Source organism: Anomaloglossus baeobatrachus, chromosome 4 (genome assembly GCF_048569485.1).
Source record: "Anomaloglossus baeobatrachus isolate aAnoBae1 chromosome 4, aAnoBae1.hap1, whole genome shotgun sequence".
NCBI classification, from domain to species: domain Eukaryota; kingdom Metazoa; phylum Chordata; class Amphibia; order Anura; family Aromobatidae; genus Anomaloglossus; species Anomaloglossus baeobatrachus.
Window position 1 is genome coordinate 571,141,303 of NC_134356.1, and position 17,479 is coordinate 571,158,781.

At 44.8% G+C, this 17,479-nt stretch overlaps 1 protein-coding gene across 1 annotated transcript in view; it reads left to right on the top strand.

The window, feature by feature from the left end:
- The first annotated feature begins 6,279 nt into the window (after positions 1-6,279).
- The window catches only part of MAP2K5 (mitogen-activated protein kinase kinase 5), a 217,208-nt gene continuing 206,008 nt past the window's right edge, over positions 6,280-17,479 (top strand). The window contains exons 1-3 of the mRNA XM_075346067.1: positions 6,280-6,482; positions 8,586-8,634; positions 16,201-16,268. Of these exons, the coding sequence (XP_075202182.1) occupies positions 6,348-6,482; positions 8,586-8,634; positions 16,201-16,268 (252 nt within the window). The 5' untranslated portion in view covers positions 6,280-6,347. The remainder of the gene's footprint in view (positions 6,483-8,585; positions 8,635-16,200; positions 16,269-17,479) is intronic.

Genomic DNA, 17,479 nt, shown 5'->3' on the forward strand with positions numbered 1-17,479 from the left:
AGTGATAGTTCCTGCTTTGCAGTGTGCGCTTCTGGTTCCCATGAGTTCATTCTGATCCTCGTCCCGCTACCCCAACTCCTCTCCCTGTCTACTACTCCATATGTCTTGTCTGTGCTCCCAGACTTCCTGACCCTCTGCTTGTCTTGACCCCTCAGTCCCACTTCCCCCCTTTTGTACTGACGTTCCCCTTCAGCTTCTGACCCTGGCTTGCTCTCTGACTACAGTTCTACTCCCCATCTGTATCTGACGTTACCTCCCGGCTACCGATCTTAGGCTTCCACGTGACTTCAGCTTCTCTTCCTCCTTTGCACTGACATGACCTCCTGGCTCTGACTCTCAGTGTGTACAACCATTCTGCTACCTCCTTGTATAGATACTAATGACATCTAGTTTGCAGACACCGCATTAAACTTAGAAGCTCTACATCTCTCCTGTGTACCTGTTGGTATTATTACAACAGATGGATAATGACCCAAGCAACCCAGCAGTATATTAAAGCAAAGGAGGGGAATATTCTTGAATGGCCGAGTCAGTCACCTGATCTGAACCCAATAGAGCCGCATTTCACTTGTTAAAGACTAAACTTCAGACAGAAAGGCCCACAAACAGCAACTGAAAACCGCTGCATCTCATCATTGTTAAGGACCTTCATGGAGTTCATGGGATAGGTTCATGAGATACAAATGTATATGGGCCTGTACTAAGCTTGGTGAATGATATATTCATGTACTGATGGTAATTCCATACCTCCTAACCGTCCTGGATTCTGCGAGACTGAACTCATGAACTCATTAGTCTATAGGCAGCAACTCTACCAGTGAGCTACTGCCTCTATTACAAAACATAGGGAGATTTGGCAATCTTGACCTCTGTATTGCAGTAGAGAAACAGAAGCAGATTATTCTGCTACAAGGATGGATGGATGGATGGATGGATGGATGGATGGATGGATGGATGGATGGATGGATGAATGGATACATGGATAGATAGATAGACAGACAGACAGACAGATACATGGTTACATGGATAGATACATAGATAGATGGATACATGAATAGATAGATGGATACATAGATAGATGGATGGATACATGGATAGATAGATAGATAGATAGATAAATAGATAGATAGATAGATAGATAGATAGATAGATAGATAGATAGATAGATGTATAAATAGATACATTGATGGATGGATAGATAGATACATGGATGGATAGATAGATAGATAGATAGATGGATACATGGATAGATGGATACATGGATAGATGGATGGATAGATAGACAGATAGATAGATAGATGGAGGGATAGATAGAGGGATAGATAATAGATACATACATGATACGATACATGATAGATAGATGATACATGATAGATAGATAGATAGATAGATAGATAGATAGATAGATACTGCATCTCTTTGTATGTGAAAGAGTCAGATTCATTTGTTCCCATAAAACTACTATAAAAAAATGAGGGGAAAAAAATACAAACATATATAAAAAAAAATTATTTATTTTCACCACCTTGGATTCAAACCAGCCACTTTCAAACATGCGTCCCACAGCCCTCCTAGCTTTTCTAGCTGCTGAACCACAAGCAATTATGAAGTAAGGGAGGGAGGGAGGATAGATGAACTTACAATGCAGCCTCTGATTACACAGCAGATTACACAGGACATAGAGCTCCATTGTACAGAGCAGCGTGTCTAAGTCCTGTATTCTAGAGGGAGAGGAAAATAGATTTTTTTTTTCTTCTAATAAAATGACTAAAAATAATAAAACAAAATAGAATAATGTCATTTTATTACACTTTATTTATAAAATAATAAACATCACAAATCAGCAAATAACATGGACATATTTGGTCTCCCTGTAATCGTAACGACCTGAACAAAACAGTGATCAGATTATTTATGGAGATTGATAAATGGCGGAAAAAAAATGGTGCAATTTATTATTTTTCTTTATTAAAACCTATAAAAAATGTAATAAAAATGTATTGCTGAGGTCGTGTTCTCACATAGCGTAAATGCGTTTTTTCTGCAGGTGTCCGCACCACGAGCGCAATACCAACCTTCTCTGATTATTGCGTGTTTGCAGTATTTTTATGCATTGTCCCCTTTATTTGATACATGTTTGGTGCAGATGTGAATCCTGAAGCTTATAAAGAAAACAAACACCAAAACCGCACAGTTCAGCGGCGTCTTTAGACGCAAAAGGGGCAGAAATTTCATGATGTCACATCCACTTTTCTTGGACAATTATTATTATTACTATTATTATTAATAAATAATGGAGGAAAGGATAAAAAATGCAGCAAAAATGGATTATGTAGTTTGGTGTAGACAGTGGCAGAAACAAAAAACCAGAATTTATGCAACGTGTGAACACGGCCTTATAGGCACAAATAAGCAACATGTCATATAGTGACACATATAAATATAAGAAAATTCTGCTTGCTATGACTATGAATGAACAGTTCAGGGCATCTGCTGAATGATCCTTACTTTCAAATAGGTGTGGCTAGGGTCGTGGTCAAAATTTGCCATGGTGCACTGTGCGCGCCGCAGCCTTTGTCCGTCTTTCCTTTCTTCAAAAGTTGGGAGGTGTGTAATTTTGGTGATGTATTCCTGTACTGACGACGGTACTGGTGTTGTATTTATATATTGATAGTGCTTCATGTACTAATGGAGATTCTGGTGATGCTTATTTGTATTGATAGGGGTTCTGGTGATGCATTTATCTCCTGATGGTGGTTCTGGTGATATATTCATGTACTAATATTTGTTCCAGTGACCTATTATATTTTCTGATGATGGTTCTGGTGCTGTTTTTATGCACTGTCGATGGCTCTGGTGATTTATTCATGTAGTGATGATGACTTTGGGTTTGTACTCCTGTACTGTTAACAACATTAACTGCCTATTCGCTTTTCGACACAGTAAAAAAAAAAGAATGTCCCAGATCGCCCCTTTAACCACGTGGAGTTTTTGTAGACCTGAAGCCTTAAAAAATGCAACCCTCAAATGACCATAAAAATGAATAGCAAGATTATTTTGTGAGCATTTTTTCCTGGTGTTTTTTAATAGGGGACCTTCTGAAAATACACTCCAGAGAAAGGCAACGTGAACAGACCCTTAGAATATGTTCACACTGAGTTTTTTTTTCTTTTCTTTTCTTTTTTAGATGAAATAATTCAATGTGGACTGAAATCCTCTTCTGAAATCTATACTTTGTAATGTTTTCTAATTTCATGTATTTTTTTTTATCACTTTTTTTTACCACATTTGCAGACTTTTGACTTGATGTGAGGAATCAGTATCAAGTAAGGCTGCTTTCACACTTGCGTTCAGCGCAATCCACCGCTATGGAGAATAGCGCAGTTCGTTAACGCACTGCGCTATTCTCCATAGACTTGTATTGACGACGCACCGTAACACAAGATTCTGTGTTGCATCCACTGGACGACGCTGCGTCGTTATTTTGACGCAGCGTCGGGCGGAGGGAACGCTGCATGTAGCGTTTTTTGAGTCGTTAAAATAACGCACCTTGACGGATTCCGTTAGAATCTGCCAAGGTATCTCATGATTGTCTAGGGGGGCGGATTCCTCAATGCACTAAGCGGCGGAATCCGCTGACGGATTCCATCACGTTCTACTGCGCATGCTCAGCATGTCCAGCAGAACGATCTAAATCATTTAAAATCACTCCTGGTCTCTCTTCCCCCTCTCACTCCCTCTCTCATACTCACCGATCACCGGCGCGGGGCTGCACAGCTGTCACACTCCTCTGGCGGCTTCTCCTACTTTTGAAAATACTGACCGCTCATTATTCCATCGTATTCACTGCTTTCTCCGCCCACCGGCGCCTATGATTGGTTGCAGTCAGACACGCCCCCCACGCTGAGTGACAGCTGTCTCACTGCAACCAATCACAGCCGCCGGTGGGCGAGTCTATATCGTGCAGTACAATAAATAAATAAATAATTAAAAAAACGACGTGCGGTCGCCCCAAATTTTGATACCAGCCAGGGTAAAGCCACACGGCTGAAGGCTAGTATTCTCAGGATGGGGAGCCCCACGTTATGGGGAGCCCCCCAGCCTAAAAATATCAGTCAGAAGCCACCCGGAATTGCCGCATCCATTAGATGCGACAGTCCTGGGACTCCCAGGTTTAATGCCGTTGAACACAAGTGTGAAATGAGGCTACTTTCACACTTGAACGGCATCCGTTGCATTGCGTTGTGTGACGCATGTGACGGATGCCTTGCAAATAGTGTTATAATAAAGGTAACGGATTCCTGGGAAATAACGCGTTACGTTACGTTTTATAGCCGCGAGAGAGAGAGAGCCCATCATTACCGCACACGCAGGCACTACCGCACTCATCATCATCACACACATCCCGGCACTACTACCCCCATCATCACCGCACACGCAGGCACTACCACACTCATAATCATCACCCACATCCCGGCACTAGCGCCCCTATCATCACCGCACACGCAGGCACTACCGCACTCATCATCATCACACACATCCCGGCACTACCACTCCCATCATCACCGCACACGCAGGCACTATTGCACTCATCATCATCACACACACAGGCACTACCGCACCCATCATCACCGCACACGCAGGCACTTCCTGCACCCATCGTTACCGCACACGCAGGCACTACCGCACCTATCATCACCGCACACACACAGGCATTACCTCAGTGACGTCCCCGCTGACAGCTCTACTCCCTTCAGTTGCTGCATGGAGCTCACAGTGAGCGGCGGTGTTCTACTGCCGCTCCTGTCAGCTTCCTGTAGCAGAGCTGGATGCGTCGCGGGACCTCGTGTGGATTACGCCAGACCTGGAGGGGTATTTGGGGATTTTAATAAAGTGGTGAAAGAGGGTGTTTTTTTGTCTTTTATTCCAAATAAAGTATTTTTTCGGGTGTATGTGTTTATTTACTTTCACTTACAGGTTAATCATGGAATGTGTCTCATAGATGCCTGCCATGATTAACCTAGGACTTAGTGGCAGCTATGGGCTGCCATTAACTCCTTATTACCTCAATTGCCACCGCACCAGGGCAATTCAGGATGAGCCGGGTAGAGTCCCGGGACTGTCGCATCTAATGGATGCGGCAATTTCGGGCGGCTGCTGACTGATATTTTTAGGCTGGGGGCTCCCCATAATGTGGGGCTCTCCATCCTGAGAATACCAGCCTTCAGCCGTGTGGCTTTAACTTGGCTGGTATCAAAATTGGGGGGGACCGCACGTCGTTTTTTTTTAATTATTTATTTATTGTACTGCACAATATAGACCCGCCCATCGGCGGCCGTGATTGGTTGCAGTGAGACAGCTGTCACTCAGCGTGAGGGCGTGTCTGACTGCAACCAATCATAGGCATTAGTAGGCGGGGAAAGCAGTGAATATGAGATGGAATAATGAGCGGCCAGCATTTTCAAAAGCAGGAGAAGCCGCCAGAGCAGTGTGACAGCTGTGCCGCGCCGGTGATCGGTGAGTATGAGAGAGGGGGTGAGAGGGGGGAGAGAGACCAGGAGTGATTTTAAATGATTTAGATTATTCTGCTGGACATGCGCAGTAGAACATGATGGAATCCGTCAGCGGATTCCGCCGCTTAGTGCATTGCGGTGGTATCTGCCCCCATAGACGATTATTAGACACCTTGGCGGATTCTAACGGAATCCGTCAAAGTGTGTTATTTTAATGACCCAAAAAACGCTACATGCAACGTTCCCTCCGCTCGACGCTGCATCAAAATAACCACTCAGCGTCGTCCAGCGGATGCAACGCAGAATCTTGCGTCAATACAAGTCTATGGAGAATAGCATAGTGCGTTAACGGACTGCGCTATTCTCCATAGCGGCGGATTGCGCTGAACGCAATTGTGAAAGCAGCCTAAGTGGCACCAAAGTATGGCACCATACAGCAGCGTGCTGAGCCCCCTCACTGGGGAGATTTGTCTTTTGGGGCTGTGAAAAAAGCTGGATGACAACACAACCCCTATAAAGCTCCACTGTGCAACAAACATAAAAAGAGCTCACTGGATTAGTTCTTAAGAACTCCATTGCAGTGTTGTGTGTTGGGATCTGTATTCAGTGGAGACGAATGTAAAATTAATAGCGGAATATGATAAAGCAGCTGAGTACCAGCTGCCAGTGACAAATATGGCGCATGTACGGTCTAATGACGATTTTCCCTCTCTAAATATGGCGACGTGTCCGTTGCCCTTTTCTTCCCCGATCTTCCGGCGCACGACTATTTGGTTCCGCCAGTCTCACTGTATTCCCTGAGCCCCCGTACGATGTAACCCGGCCCGGGCCGGGATGCTGCTACTTGGCTACGAGCACCCTCAGGACATGGACAGCCAGGCCTTGGTCATCCGGATCCGCATTCCTGACGGTGGCGCCGTGGACTGGACCGTGCAGCCGGCCACACAGCTGCTGTTTCGGGACATCCTGGTAAGAAAGGCCCCAGGACCTCTCCGGGTGTCCCTGCTGACGTCACAGTGACGTCACCCACTGCTGGAGCTGCAGGGTCCGGGCATTTCTCCATCCTCTACATACAGATGCAGGGTGGCTGTTACTGCCAGAGTGCCATCTGTGCCACCCAGTGCCCTCCACACCAGTGGTATCCACATATTGGTGCCAACCAGTGCCCTCCACATAGTGCCAACCAGTGTTCCCAACATCAGTGCCCCCCACACCAGTGCTATCCACATATTGGTGCCAACCAGTGCCCTCCACATCAGTGCCCCCCTCCCACACCAGTGCCAACAAGTGCCCTCCACATATCAGTGCCCCCCACATATGAAGAGCACTGGTTGCCAAGTACCAGTGCCCTCCACATATCAGTACTCTGCACATATCAGTGCCAACCAGTGCCTTCCTCATCAGTGCCAACCAGTGCTCTCCATATCACTACCAACAAGTGCTTAATTTATCCGTGCCTACCAAATCCGTGCCGTCCACATCAGTTGCAACCAATTCCCTTCACATCAGTGCCAACTCCAGAAATATACAGGTCATTCTCCAAGTTCGGTTCATTAACCCTTTCAGGATCGTCTGTTCTTCACTTATTTTTTTTTTTTCTCTTTCATCCTCTCGTCCCAAGATCCATAATCCTTTCCCACCCCCCCCCCCAGTATAGCTGTATGGAGACTGGACGTATATATATACAACCCATATAAATTGCTATATACTATGATGAATTTAACATTCCCTTTATGAGGCCCACAGGCCAGGTTTTATAGGAGGACCGAGACGGCGGTGATGGAGGGCGATGGTGACTTTAGCAGGCCCTGGGCGGCATGGCAGTTAATCACCCCGCAATCATGAGACCCGCGGTCAGTTCCTTCATTGCAGTCCTAACGCAGACGTATGACCGGCCTGAAGATGTCGCCGTATAGATGAGGCGGATGATTGGCCACTATGGCTCCGGTCACACTTCTATTTAGGAGTCCAGTTGGTTTGCTCCACTTTAACAGACAAGCAGAATTCATGCCCAGGATGTGTTCATTGCACGCTCCATATGATGCAGAGGACCCCAGTGATTATTATGTGGGGTCCATCCTGATTGCGGTAAGAGACTGTTTTAGAACCAAAAAAGGCGCACCATGGAGAACTTTATCTTCTATTTTAAACCCTGACAAACAAGGGAACCCAGACGCACCCGCTCCTATTAATCAGCGGGGTCCTCTGCCTCCATTTTCATCAGTTAGCAAGCGGGTCCAGTTTGGGCAGGAATTTGGTTTGTCTACTCCTAAAAAGAAACTTCCAAATGGACTTGTGAGCATAGCTTAAAGGGATTGTCTGGGACTTTAACACTGATAGCCACAGGGTGTGATTGTTGGGATGCAACACCCGGCCCCCCACTATTCAGCTGTCCCCAGCGGCATCCAGAGCTGCACACCTCAGCCTGCCGAATAGTGGGGGGCTGCGTCCTACACATCCGCCCTTATTGATTCTTATAGGTGACAGATAAGCTGTAATCAGCAGCATCCCCTACACAGATAACGAAGCTATGGAGCGCCGCAACTGACCGCCAGCACCAGGAATAGCTGATCGGCGGGGGGGGGGGGAGGGAGGCGGGTGTCACCCACCGATCAGACATTGATGACCTATGCTAAGTACATCAATGTAAAGTCCTTGACAAGCCTTTTAAGTTGCTGTTCAGCATTTTGGGAAGGCTGGGCGACTCCTCCTCTGTGGGAGCTGTATTCGTGACTACCCAAGAAGTGGCCATTTATACCTTGAGACTGTTCAATTTTAACAGAATAACAATTTAAGAAATAATATTTATTCATTTATATAGCGCTATTCCACAGCACTTTACATACATTGGCAACACTGTCCCCATTGGGGATCACAATATATAGTCCCTATCTGTATGTCTTTGGAGTTAATGCATAAACCTAAGCAAACCTTTCCCAGAATTGCTATGTCTTGGAGGAGACGTGTATTTCTTCTCCCCGTCTGGAGTAGTGACCGGGTCTCTGTAGAGGAAATAAAGTGTAAGCTCTTTCGTCCATCTTACTGACTCATTATTTCTTTCCCTTTTTCCAGGATGTGATTGGCCAGGTTCTCCCGGATGCGACAACGACAGCATTTGAATGTGAGAAAATTATTATCTTCATTATAGGAATTCTTATAAAAGCTCTGGTGTTGACATGAGTCTGTCAGCCCAAACTAGCAGTATAAAGTAAGTACACCCCCTTGTGAGGGATACAACCCATATAAAATCACATTAATGTTCTAATCGCTGCACCATTCTGCAGAAACTGATGTATAATCTTATATGTGTCTTAGGGTACTTGGTGCACCCTGGGAATGACCATGAGGCTCGGGCACCGCTCTGCCCGCTCATTCTGAATGTCCCCACCTCCTTCACTGGTGATTGACAGCACTACATTGCCTGAGCGCTCTCTGCAGACACTGAGCGCTCCAGGAAAGCCAATCCTGTTAATCATTGTAGAACCACTGTAGAATTTTAATTGGGGGCTCTTAAATGTCTTTCACTAATCAAAAAACCATAAAAACATGTATTGATTTAATATAAATTATAAACACTTCTAGACATAAACACATTGATACACAAACGTGTCTGAAGGTTCCAGTTACCTATGGGTAGAGAAAGGGAAGGGAACAGGGGCTCTTTTACCTATATATTTCCCTTCCTGACGCGGAGGTTGGCACCCCAGTATAGTGCAATATGGCACCCCCACTCAACGTCGGCTAGCCCTATATATCCCTTATGCATATTGCGGTTATCCTTCCATCTTGTTTATCCTAACATTGGACAATCTGATCCACTAGATCTACCCCTGTACCATTCTTGGTTATCTTTTTTGGCGGTGACACCTTTATCCTTTCTAGTATATCCCTTCACATAATAATGCTGGCAAGGGCGCTGGCTTAGTCGAGTATAGAGATGTATAGGGATAGCCGACATTGAGTGGGGGCAACATATCCCATTATACTAGAGTGCCAGCCTCCGCGGTCACGACGGGAAATATATAGGTAAAAGAGCGCCTGTCCCCTTCCATTTCTCTGCCCATAGGAACTGGAACCGTGTATACAAATTTGTGTATCAATGTGTTTGTCTATACCTGTTTTTAATTTTTATTAAGTAAAAGTATGTTTCTAGGGGTTTTTGTTTAGTGAGAGTCCTGTCAATCACCAGTGAGGAAGGCGGGGACATTCAAATTCAGTGGCCAGAGAGGTGCAGTGGGCCCCCCTGGCCACACCCAGGGTGCACCAAGTACCTAATAAACATATAGGATTGAACTTCAGTTGCTGCAGAATAGAGGCAGCGAGTAGAACACAAAAGGTGCGTTTATACTGTGAGTTTGGGCTGGCAGACTCCCTTAATACAGGCCATTTTTACCAATTCGATCCATTATGGTTCAATAGCACTTTAAAGGGCACCTCATACCCTGTATGGGGGTGACCGTAATAATCTGACCCAACCCCCAAAGGGAAAGGGCATTTTATCTCACTGGATGTCTTGTACATTTGTATTGTGAGTGAAATACACTGCTTCTATGCCATTGGAACTCCAAATTATTCAAATTTGTTATACGAGCGCTCGGGAAATCATTACAGCGCACGCGCTTTGTGGTGTACTGAAAGTTTCTGCTTTATTACATCATGTGACCAGTTTATATAGTACCTCAAACAAAGAAATAACTCCTTTGAACTATGCACCAATAAGAGCCGCAGGGGTGTGTGTAGAAATGTGTAACTTCCCCGCCCATCAGTGTTAGTTGAGCCCTTTGACATCATTCAATTATAAGACAAGATGGTTTCTATAGGAATAGAATGGATTGTATTCTCACAGTATATACAGTAAATGTATATTCATTTAAAGCTGCGCTATGCAAGCTGTGTCAATCACATAAAAACGAACGAGAGTTACAGAAAGTTTTGCCATAATTCCCATTAATTTCTATGGAAGTTATGCAATCCAGCACAGCTACATTTGGCTGTTTTTGCATCCCTTCCTCTGGTGGCCAGGAACTACAGGCAGTGATCCCAATCTCGTCCATAAAAAAGAAAGATGAGAATAACCCTTAAGATTTGTAGATCTTTTTTTTCTTACATATTTAGGTGAGAAAATCCTGTCTACTGCTTAGTTCTCTGTAGTTATTGTCACATGGGAGCATACGACTGCACAGTGATTGGCTGCAGCGGTTATGTGGATGTATGTGACTACACAGCTGCAGGGAAGTAAACTGTGACGGCAGAGGACTATCAGATGTTGGCTCTGGAGTAATAAGGGAATGAAATGGGGAGATAACAAAAAGACTGCAACACTTGAAACTGTAAAGGGGGCTTTACACGGGGGCTCTTGAAAGTAACCGCCCCCGTCGTTTGTGCGTCACGGGCAAATCACTGCCGTCACACGGACTTACCTTCCCAGCGATGTCGCTGTAGCCGGCGAACAGCCTCTTTTCTAAGGTGGAGGTTCGTGCGGCGTCACAGCGACATCACACGGCAGGCGTCCAATAGAAGCGGAGGGGTGGAGAGCAGCCGCATGAAAGTCACGCCCACCTCGTTGCCGGAGGACGCAGGGACGGTGTTGTTCGTCCTTTGTGGGGTGTCACACGTAGCAATGTGTGCTGCCTCAGGAACGACGAACAACCTGCGTCCAGAACAAGGAACGACATTTGGAAAATGGACGACGTGTCAACGATCAATGATTAGGTGAGTATTTCTGATCGTTAGCGGTCACTCATACGTGTCACACGCAAGGACGTCGCTAACGAGGACGGTTGTGCGTCACGAATTCCATGACCCCCCAACAACCTCTCGTTAGAGATGTTGTTGCGTGTAATGGGGCCTTTAGTTTTTTATTAGTCTTATTCCCCTCACAGCATGGGGCAACATTTCAGCTCCTACAAGGTCTGAACTGGTTATTTTTATACTTTATTTCAATTTCACTTTATCATCCTTTTCAAAATCCTGGAGTATCCATTTAAGTTACCCCCAATAAAACTAAATTGATGTTTTTGTAAAAAAAAAAAAAAGAAATAAAAAAAAAAGTGCATATAGCTCCCTCTAGTGGCAGCTGCAGATAACAGAATTTTAGCCTTTTACTCAGTAGTCGAGAAACAAGAGGGTCGGCTCACCTCGGACTCCATGGCTTTTAGAAGATTTCTATTTGCAGTATGTACACAACTAGAACTGAGCATATCCCAACCCAAAAATACCTGTTCAAAAAGGCGACACATAGGAAATTGTATAAACCAGGCTCAACTTTTCACCTACCCAAGTACATTGTGTTACACTGGGTGAAATCTGCGCTGGTAGGATATTCTAGAAATCTTAAAGGGAATCTGTCACCAGGTTTTTCCTCCCCCATCTGAGAGCAGCATAATATAGAGACAGAGCCCCTGATTCCAGCGATGTGTCACTTACTGAGCTGTTTGCTGTCATTTTGATAAAATCAATGTTCTCTGTGCTGCAGATCTAGCAGTTATACAGAGCTCATGAATATGCTGGACTACCTGGTAGCACACCAAGTAGTCCTCTAATGATAATCTACTGCTGATTAAACCGTGATTTTATCAAAACTACACCAAGCAGCCCAGTAAGTGACACATCGCTGGAATCAGGATCTCTATCTCTACATTATGCTGTTCTCAGATTAGGTGGTAAAAACCTGGTGACAGATTCCCTTTATATCTCTGCAGGTTTCCCATAAACCACTACAGATTTTTTTCCACCGAGCATCAATTTTTGATTTTGAATAAAGCAAATAATCAGGAATCATCTTGGAGAAAACCATTTTATTAATGAAAGTGAGAATCTGCTCGCTATGAGGAACGTCTCCATTGATCGTCTGCACTGTTTTTTGTCCATGACGCTCCCACGTCTGTAAAGTCTCTGTAGGACGGTGGTGTGTTCGTCAGGCAGGACAGTTTCCTCGGTATACGGTACAGAGCCTGCGCCCGGTCTGTACACCATCTACAGGATGTTAACCTCTCCGCGGCATCGCGTTCCTCTATCAATTAGTCCTTGTCCATTGTGAATATTTCCTGCAGCGCTGGGAGAGTTTTCATTTAAGTTTTTACTGCATCACTTTGTTTTATATGTCCTGGCTTTTATTAGGTGACCTCCTGGGCAGCTCCTACAAACTTCTGGTGGAGACTAAAACCGTAAAAACAAATAGGTTGTGAAGCTCTTTGTATAGGAAAGCTGTGAAGCACGAGCCGGAGCCGCAGTGAGGTCGCTTCACTGCTGGAGTAGGTCACTCTGGATTATGAGGTCTCTTCTATTTGTATGATTTTCGGGGGTAAGTGCTGTGCTCTTCTCTCCATTTTGGGGCAATTTGTGGTCTTAGTGTAGGCTGCTGTTACCTTCATTTTATATTACTTAAAGGAGGTAGCATGCGCCTTCCAAATTTGGTGCTGAAGAATGATGTTACCAAAACCATGGAGGGCAAGAAGACAAATCAATTTTGGAACAAATCAAGCCAGACATGTCACTCGAAGCAAGGATCACCAAGATATGACTTGCCTACTATGGACACATCATCAAAGAGATCAGTCACCGGAGAAGAACATCATGGTTTTACGAGTAGAAGGAACAATGTAAAGCAGAAGACCAGCAACCCAATGGCTTGATATTATCAAGATAATTTTGGAGAAGACCCTGGTGGACCTATCTAGGCTGCATAGGATCCATCTTCATCCATCAAGTCGCCATGGCTTGAGATCAAGCTGAAGGTCGTTAAATAATAATAATGATAAAAACATGTTCTGGAACTGTGAGCTCCTGCTCCAAAATTTGGGCTTTCTTTTAGGCGAGGGCTAACTATGCTTGTGAGTTTCCCAATCGCGTTAGAATTCTTCATTTTTTGTGACTTTGGTTAAATGTTTCCCATTGAAGAGAATGTAACAGAATGAACATTGCGATCACTAGTAGCAGAAGCAAAAGGCCCCTTATACGCCTTTTACATTTCTATGGACGTTTTCTTCATACAACCTAAAGCTCCAGTCGTAAAGCGTCTTCCCATATTATAAAGCCTTGAGCTATGCCATTGTATGATCACAGAGGGGTATGACGTCTGGGATCCCCATCAATCCTGAGAATGGAGGCACTACAGGGCCCAGCCCTGATGGCAAATGTCACTGACCATATTTACTTGAATGGTGACATGCTGCAGTTCTCTGCACACTGGGTGTGTATACCATCACTTTAAGAGCTCTTTTCCACTTGCGTACCGCGATGTGATAGCATTGGAAGTGATATGCTAATGACCGTCTGCTGCGAGCGTCAGCCGAGGGTCATGCGACTGTGATGCGATCGGATCGCCGCCTCGGAGAAGAGGGAGGGAGCACTTTCTCCCCATCTCCTCCGCTGTCTGTCTCTCACACGCTCCCATAGGCTTGTATGGGGGTGCATGGGCTGAGACTCCCTGTCAAATGCAGCATGCTGCGATTGCATCAATAGCACGATTCGTGTCGAAAATAAAAGGCAAAAGGATACTGCCTTATTGATTAACACTGGTGAGAGTGCAATCTGATGTTTTATCAGATCACACTCGCACATAGAAATCGCAAGTGGAAAAGAGTTATTGTTCAGCACTCAATTTAACGAATGGATCTTTGGGTGCAAGAACTTTATTGAAAGTGCAGGAAAACGACTCGTTTCAAAGATGGATGGTCTCCTTCGTCAGGTAAGTAACTTGGGTGAGTTGGTGTTTCCTACCTGATGAAGGAGACGGTTAGCCTCTGAATTGTGTTGTCCTGCACCTTCAAAAAAGTCAAGGGATCAGCAGTGGATTGAGTGATGACCATCTACTCCCATTTTCCCCTCTTCACTACTATGAATGTTTACTGAACCCAAGGACAGTGATTAGACTCGGAGAGGTCTGGCAGCCGCCCATTTCCCTACAGGCTACTCTGGATGTTTTGCTCCCAGCAAAACTCAATAAAGGTTTTTGATCCTTTCTCAAGGACTTATTGACCCACACAGCTCTTCCTCAATGGAAATCTTCAAGCGGAAGCTGAATAAACATATAGCTGGGACAATTTAAGAAAACCTGCACACCTGCACCCGATGGTCCTTCCACCTCTACCATTCTTTGATTCTATGACAGTGGTGCCCTTTGAAGCAAGTTCTCTTCTTCTTCTTTTTTTTTTTTTTTTTCGTCTTCCATGTATTGATTACTTTAAAATGAGAATACCCCATAAAGGGAAACTGTCAGGTGATTTTGTTGTACAACACAATTATCTTTAAATAGGGCTTAATGAGACCTTTCTGTAGCTCCACCTTATCCTGTTATCTTCCTGTTAGCTCCATAGAATTCAGTGCCGCTAGTCAAGTGTATGTAAATACAATTTGCATATTCACTGCCCCCCCACCTCCCAGTATATTCACTATCACTGCTGAGAGGTGCAGGGAGTATGGGTGGGGGCTGCAGTGCAAATACAATTGAGACTAAGGGTACCGTCTCACTAAACGTCGTACCAGCGATTCTGACCACGATACGGCCTGGTCAGGATCGCTGGTACGTCGCTACAGGGTCGCTAGTGAGCTGTCAAACAGTCAGATCTTCCCAACGACGCAGCAACGATACGGCGGTCGCTGGGACCCTGTCACATAGCACAATTCAAATCTTGATTAGTAACATAGGCGTGCATCTACATTGCCTTTTCCGCGCCCCCTCTGCTCCGATTGGTGGTCGTAACTGCGTTGTGACTGGGTGGCCTTGCCTTTAGAGAAGGCAACATAATAGCGCTTCCATCCTTCAGTCCCGATGCAGAATGGACTGTATTAAGATCTGCTGCTACACGCGGTCCGGGAAAAGTACTGAAATGTACTGCGATCTACAAGCCAGAACAGAGGATGGAAGCGGCCAATCCGAACGCAGTAGCGATCACCAATCGGAACAGAGAGGGCGCGGAAAACAGCGAAGATGCACGCCTACGTGAGGCGCGAATGAGGTTGTTGGGTAAGGTGTCAAACACAGTGATACTTGCTGCCCTGCGGGAGCCCAACAACCAAAACATGAACCAGAACAGTGTGTAACGAGCAGCGATTTCACAGCAGGGGCCAGGTCGCTGCTTAGTGTCACACACAGCGAGATCGCGGATGAGGTCACTGGTACGTCACAAAACCTGAGACTCAGCAGCGATCTCACTATGTGAGAAGTACCCTTTACTATCACTGTTACCAGCACTGAGAGATGGGAGGGGGGATCAGGGCATATACAGTTTATATGGACATATGCTTGACTGTCTATTATGTCACACTGAATTCTACGGAGCTTACAAAAAGATAACAGGAATAGGGATGGCTATAAAAGTTACCAATTCTGAAAGATCTCCCTAAGCCCTATTTAAAGATAACATTAGTATTGTACTCCAAAATCACCTGACAGATTCCCTTTAAAACTTGCCACATAAAAAAAAAATGACAAATTGTCCAAATCCAGCAGTTGAGGCAGTAATCCTATGTATATGGGGACCTCCTGACTCTGCGTTGCCTTTTGTCCTTCAAATGCAGATCCAGAGGATGTTGTAGCTGTGGGGGCCACATTCAATCACAAGTTCTCCTTGGACATATGGATATATTAACAAAGATCCATATTTGTGATATTATAATAATAATAATAAAACATTTCTAACTTTTTTTCTTAAATTCATTTTTTTCTGTTTTTTTAATTTTGTAGATGAAGATGAAGATGGTGACCGCATTACTGTCAGGAGTGATGAGGAGATGAAGGCTATGTTGTCCTATGTGAGTGTTTCTAAATCACTTTTTTCAGTGACCGCCTATTGGTGCTCCATAATGTCAATGTCCATTTCTCATCCCCTTATCTGTTTTTCCTGCACAGCATTGCTCAAGCCACTCGCTCTATAGGCAAAACCTAGAGCGAATGCTGCACTGCACCATCACTGTGGCCCCTTTACTCTTGATAATGGTGGGGGTCTCTGAGTGATCATAAAATCATAAAATAACATATCCTAGTAAGATGCCATCTTTTTAAAATGCTAATACCTCTTCAACGGGTTTTCCAAGGAAACATATTTTTTGCAATGTCTATTTCCCTGCGAATTGGCAAATCCCGATAGTGTGCAATATGCATATTGTCAGGATTTTGCTTTGTGGCTGCACAACAGGTCATCATGTGACCGCTCACAGGCAAATGTTCAATCTTGCGGTCATCTGTCAACTAGCTTCTAATAATAATAAGACATTGAGAGAAGCAGGAAATGTCGGCACCTGACCACAAGAATGCAATTGCATGAGTGGTCACATGACAACCTGTAGCACATAACACAGACAACAGGGTGGAATGCTGACAGTGTGCATGTTCCACCCAGTCAGCATTGGGCAATCTGCAGCAAGGTAATGCAGAAATATATCTTTGGTTGGAAAACACTTAAAGATCGTCATACATGAGAATTAAAGTTGTTCGTATGTCAATTTTGGCTGAATTGTTTAGTAATTTTATGTGGATAAGTAGCTCTTGACTTTTTTCCAATATACGTGGATTTCAACAGTCCGAATCCCATGTTAACTGAGCTTTGAAGTGTGGTAGATACTGTTATTGTTAAAGGGACTCTGTCGGCAAAGAATGACTGTTCAAAACAAGTACAGGCGATCAACGCACCTCGGCGTACCCCAACATTAGAGTGCACCCTCCCACCTGCTTGTGTTCAATCTATCTTGGGCTCTATGAAGACAGATCTGTCAAAGAAAAGGGAGAAGGGGTGAAGATAGAGGGAAAACAAGCACATGGGAGGGGGCACTTATAAGTTTGGCCCCGCTGACCGTACACCGAGTGCCTGTACTTGGTTTGAACAGTCTTTCTGTGCTGACAGTCCCTTTAAGATCTGTCCCCCTGCAGTGAGTTGAGGCCTCCAGTCCATGGGGCAGGATACAATGTGTTCCTCCGCTGTCTGGTGCCTTGTTCGGCGCTGTAATCCTCAGTCTCGCCTGTACCT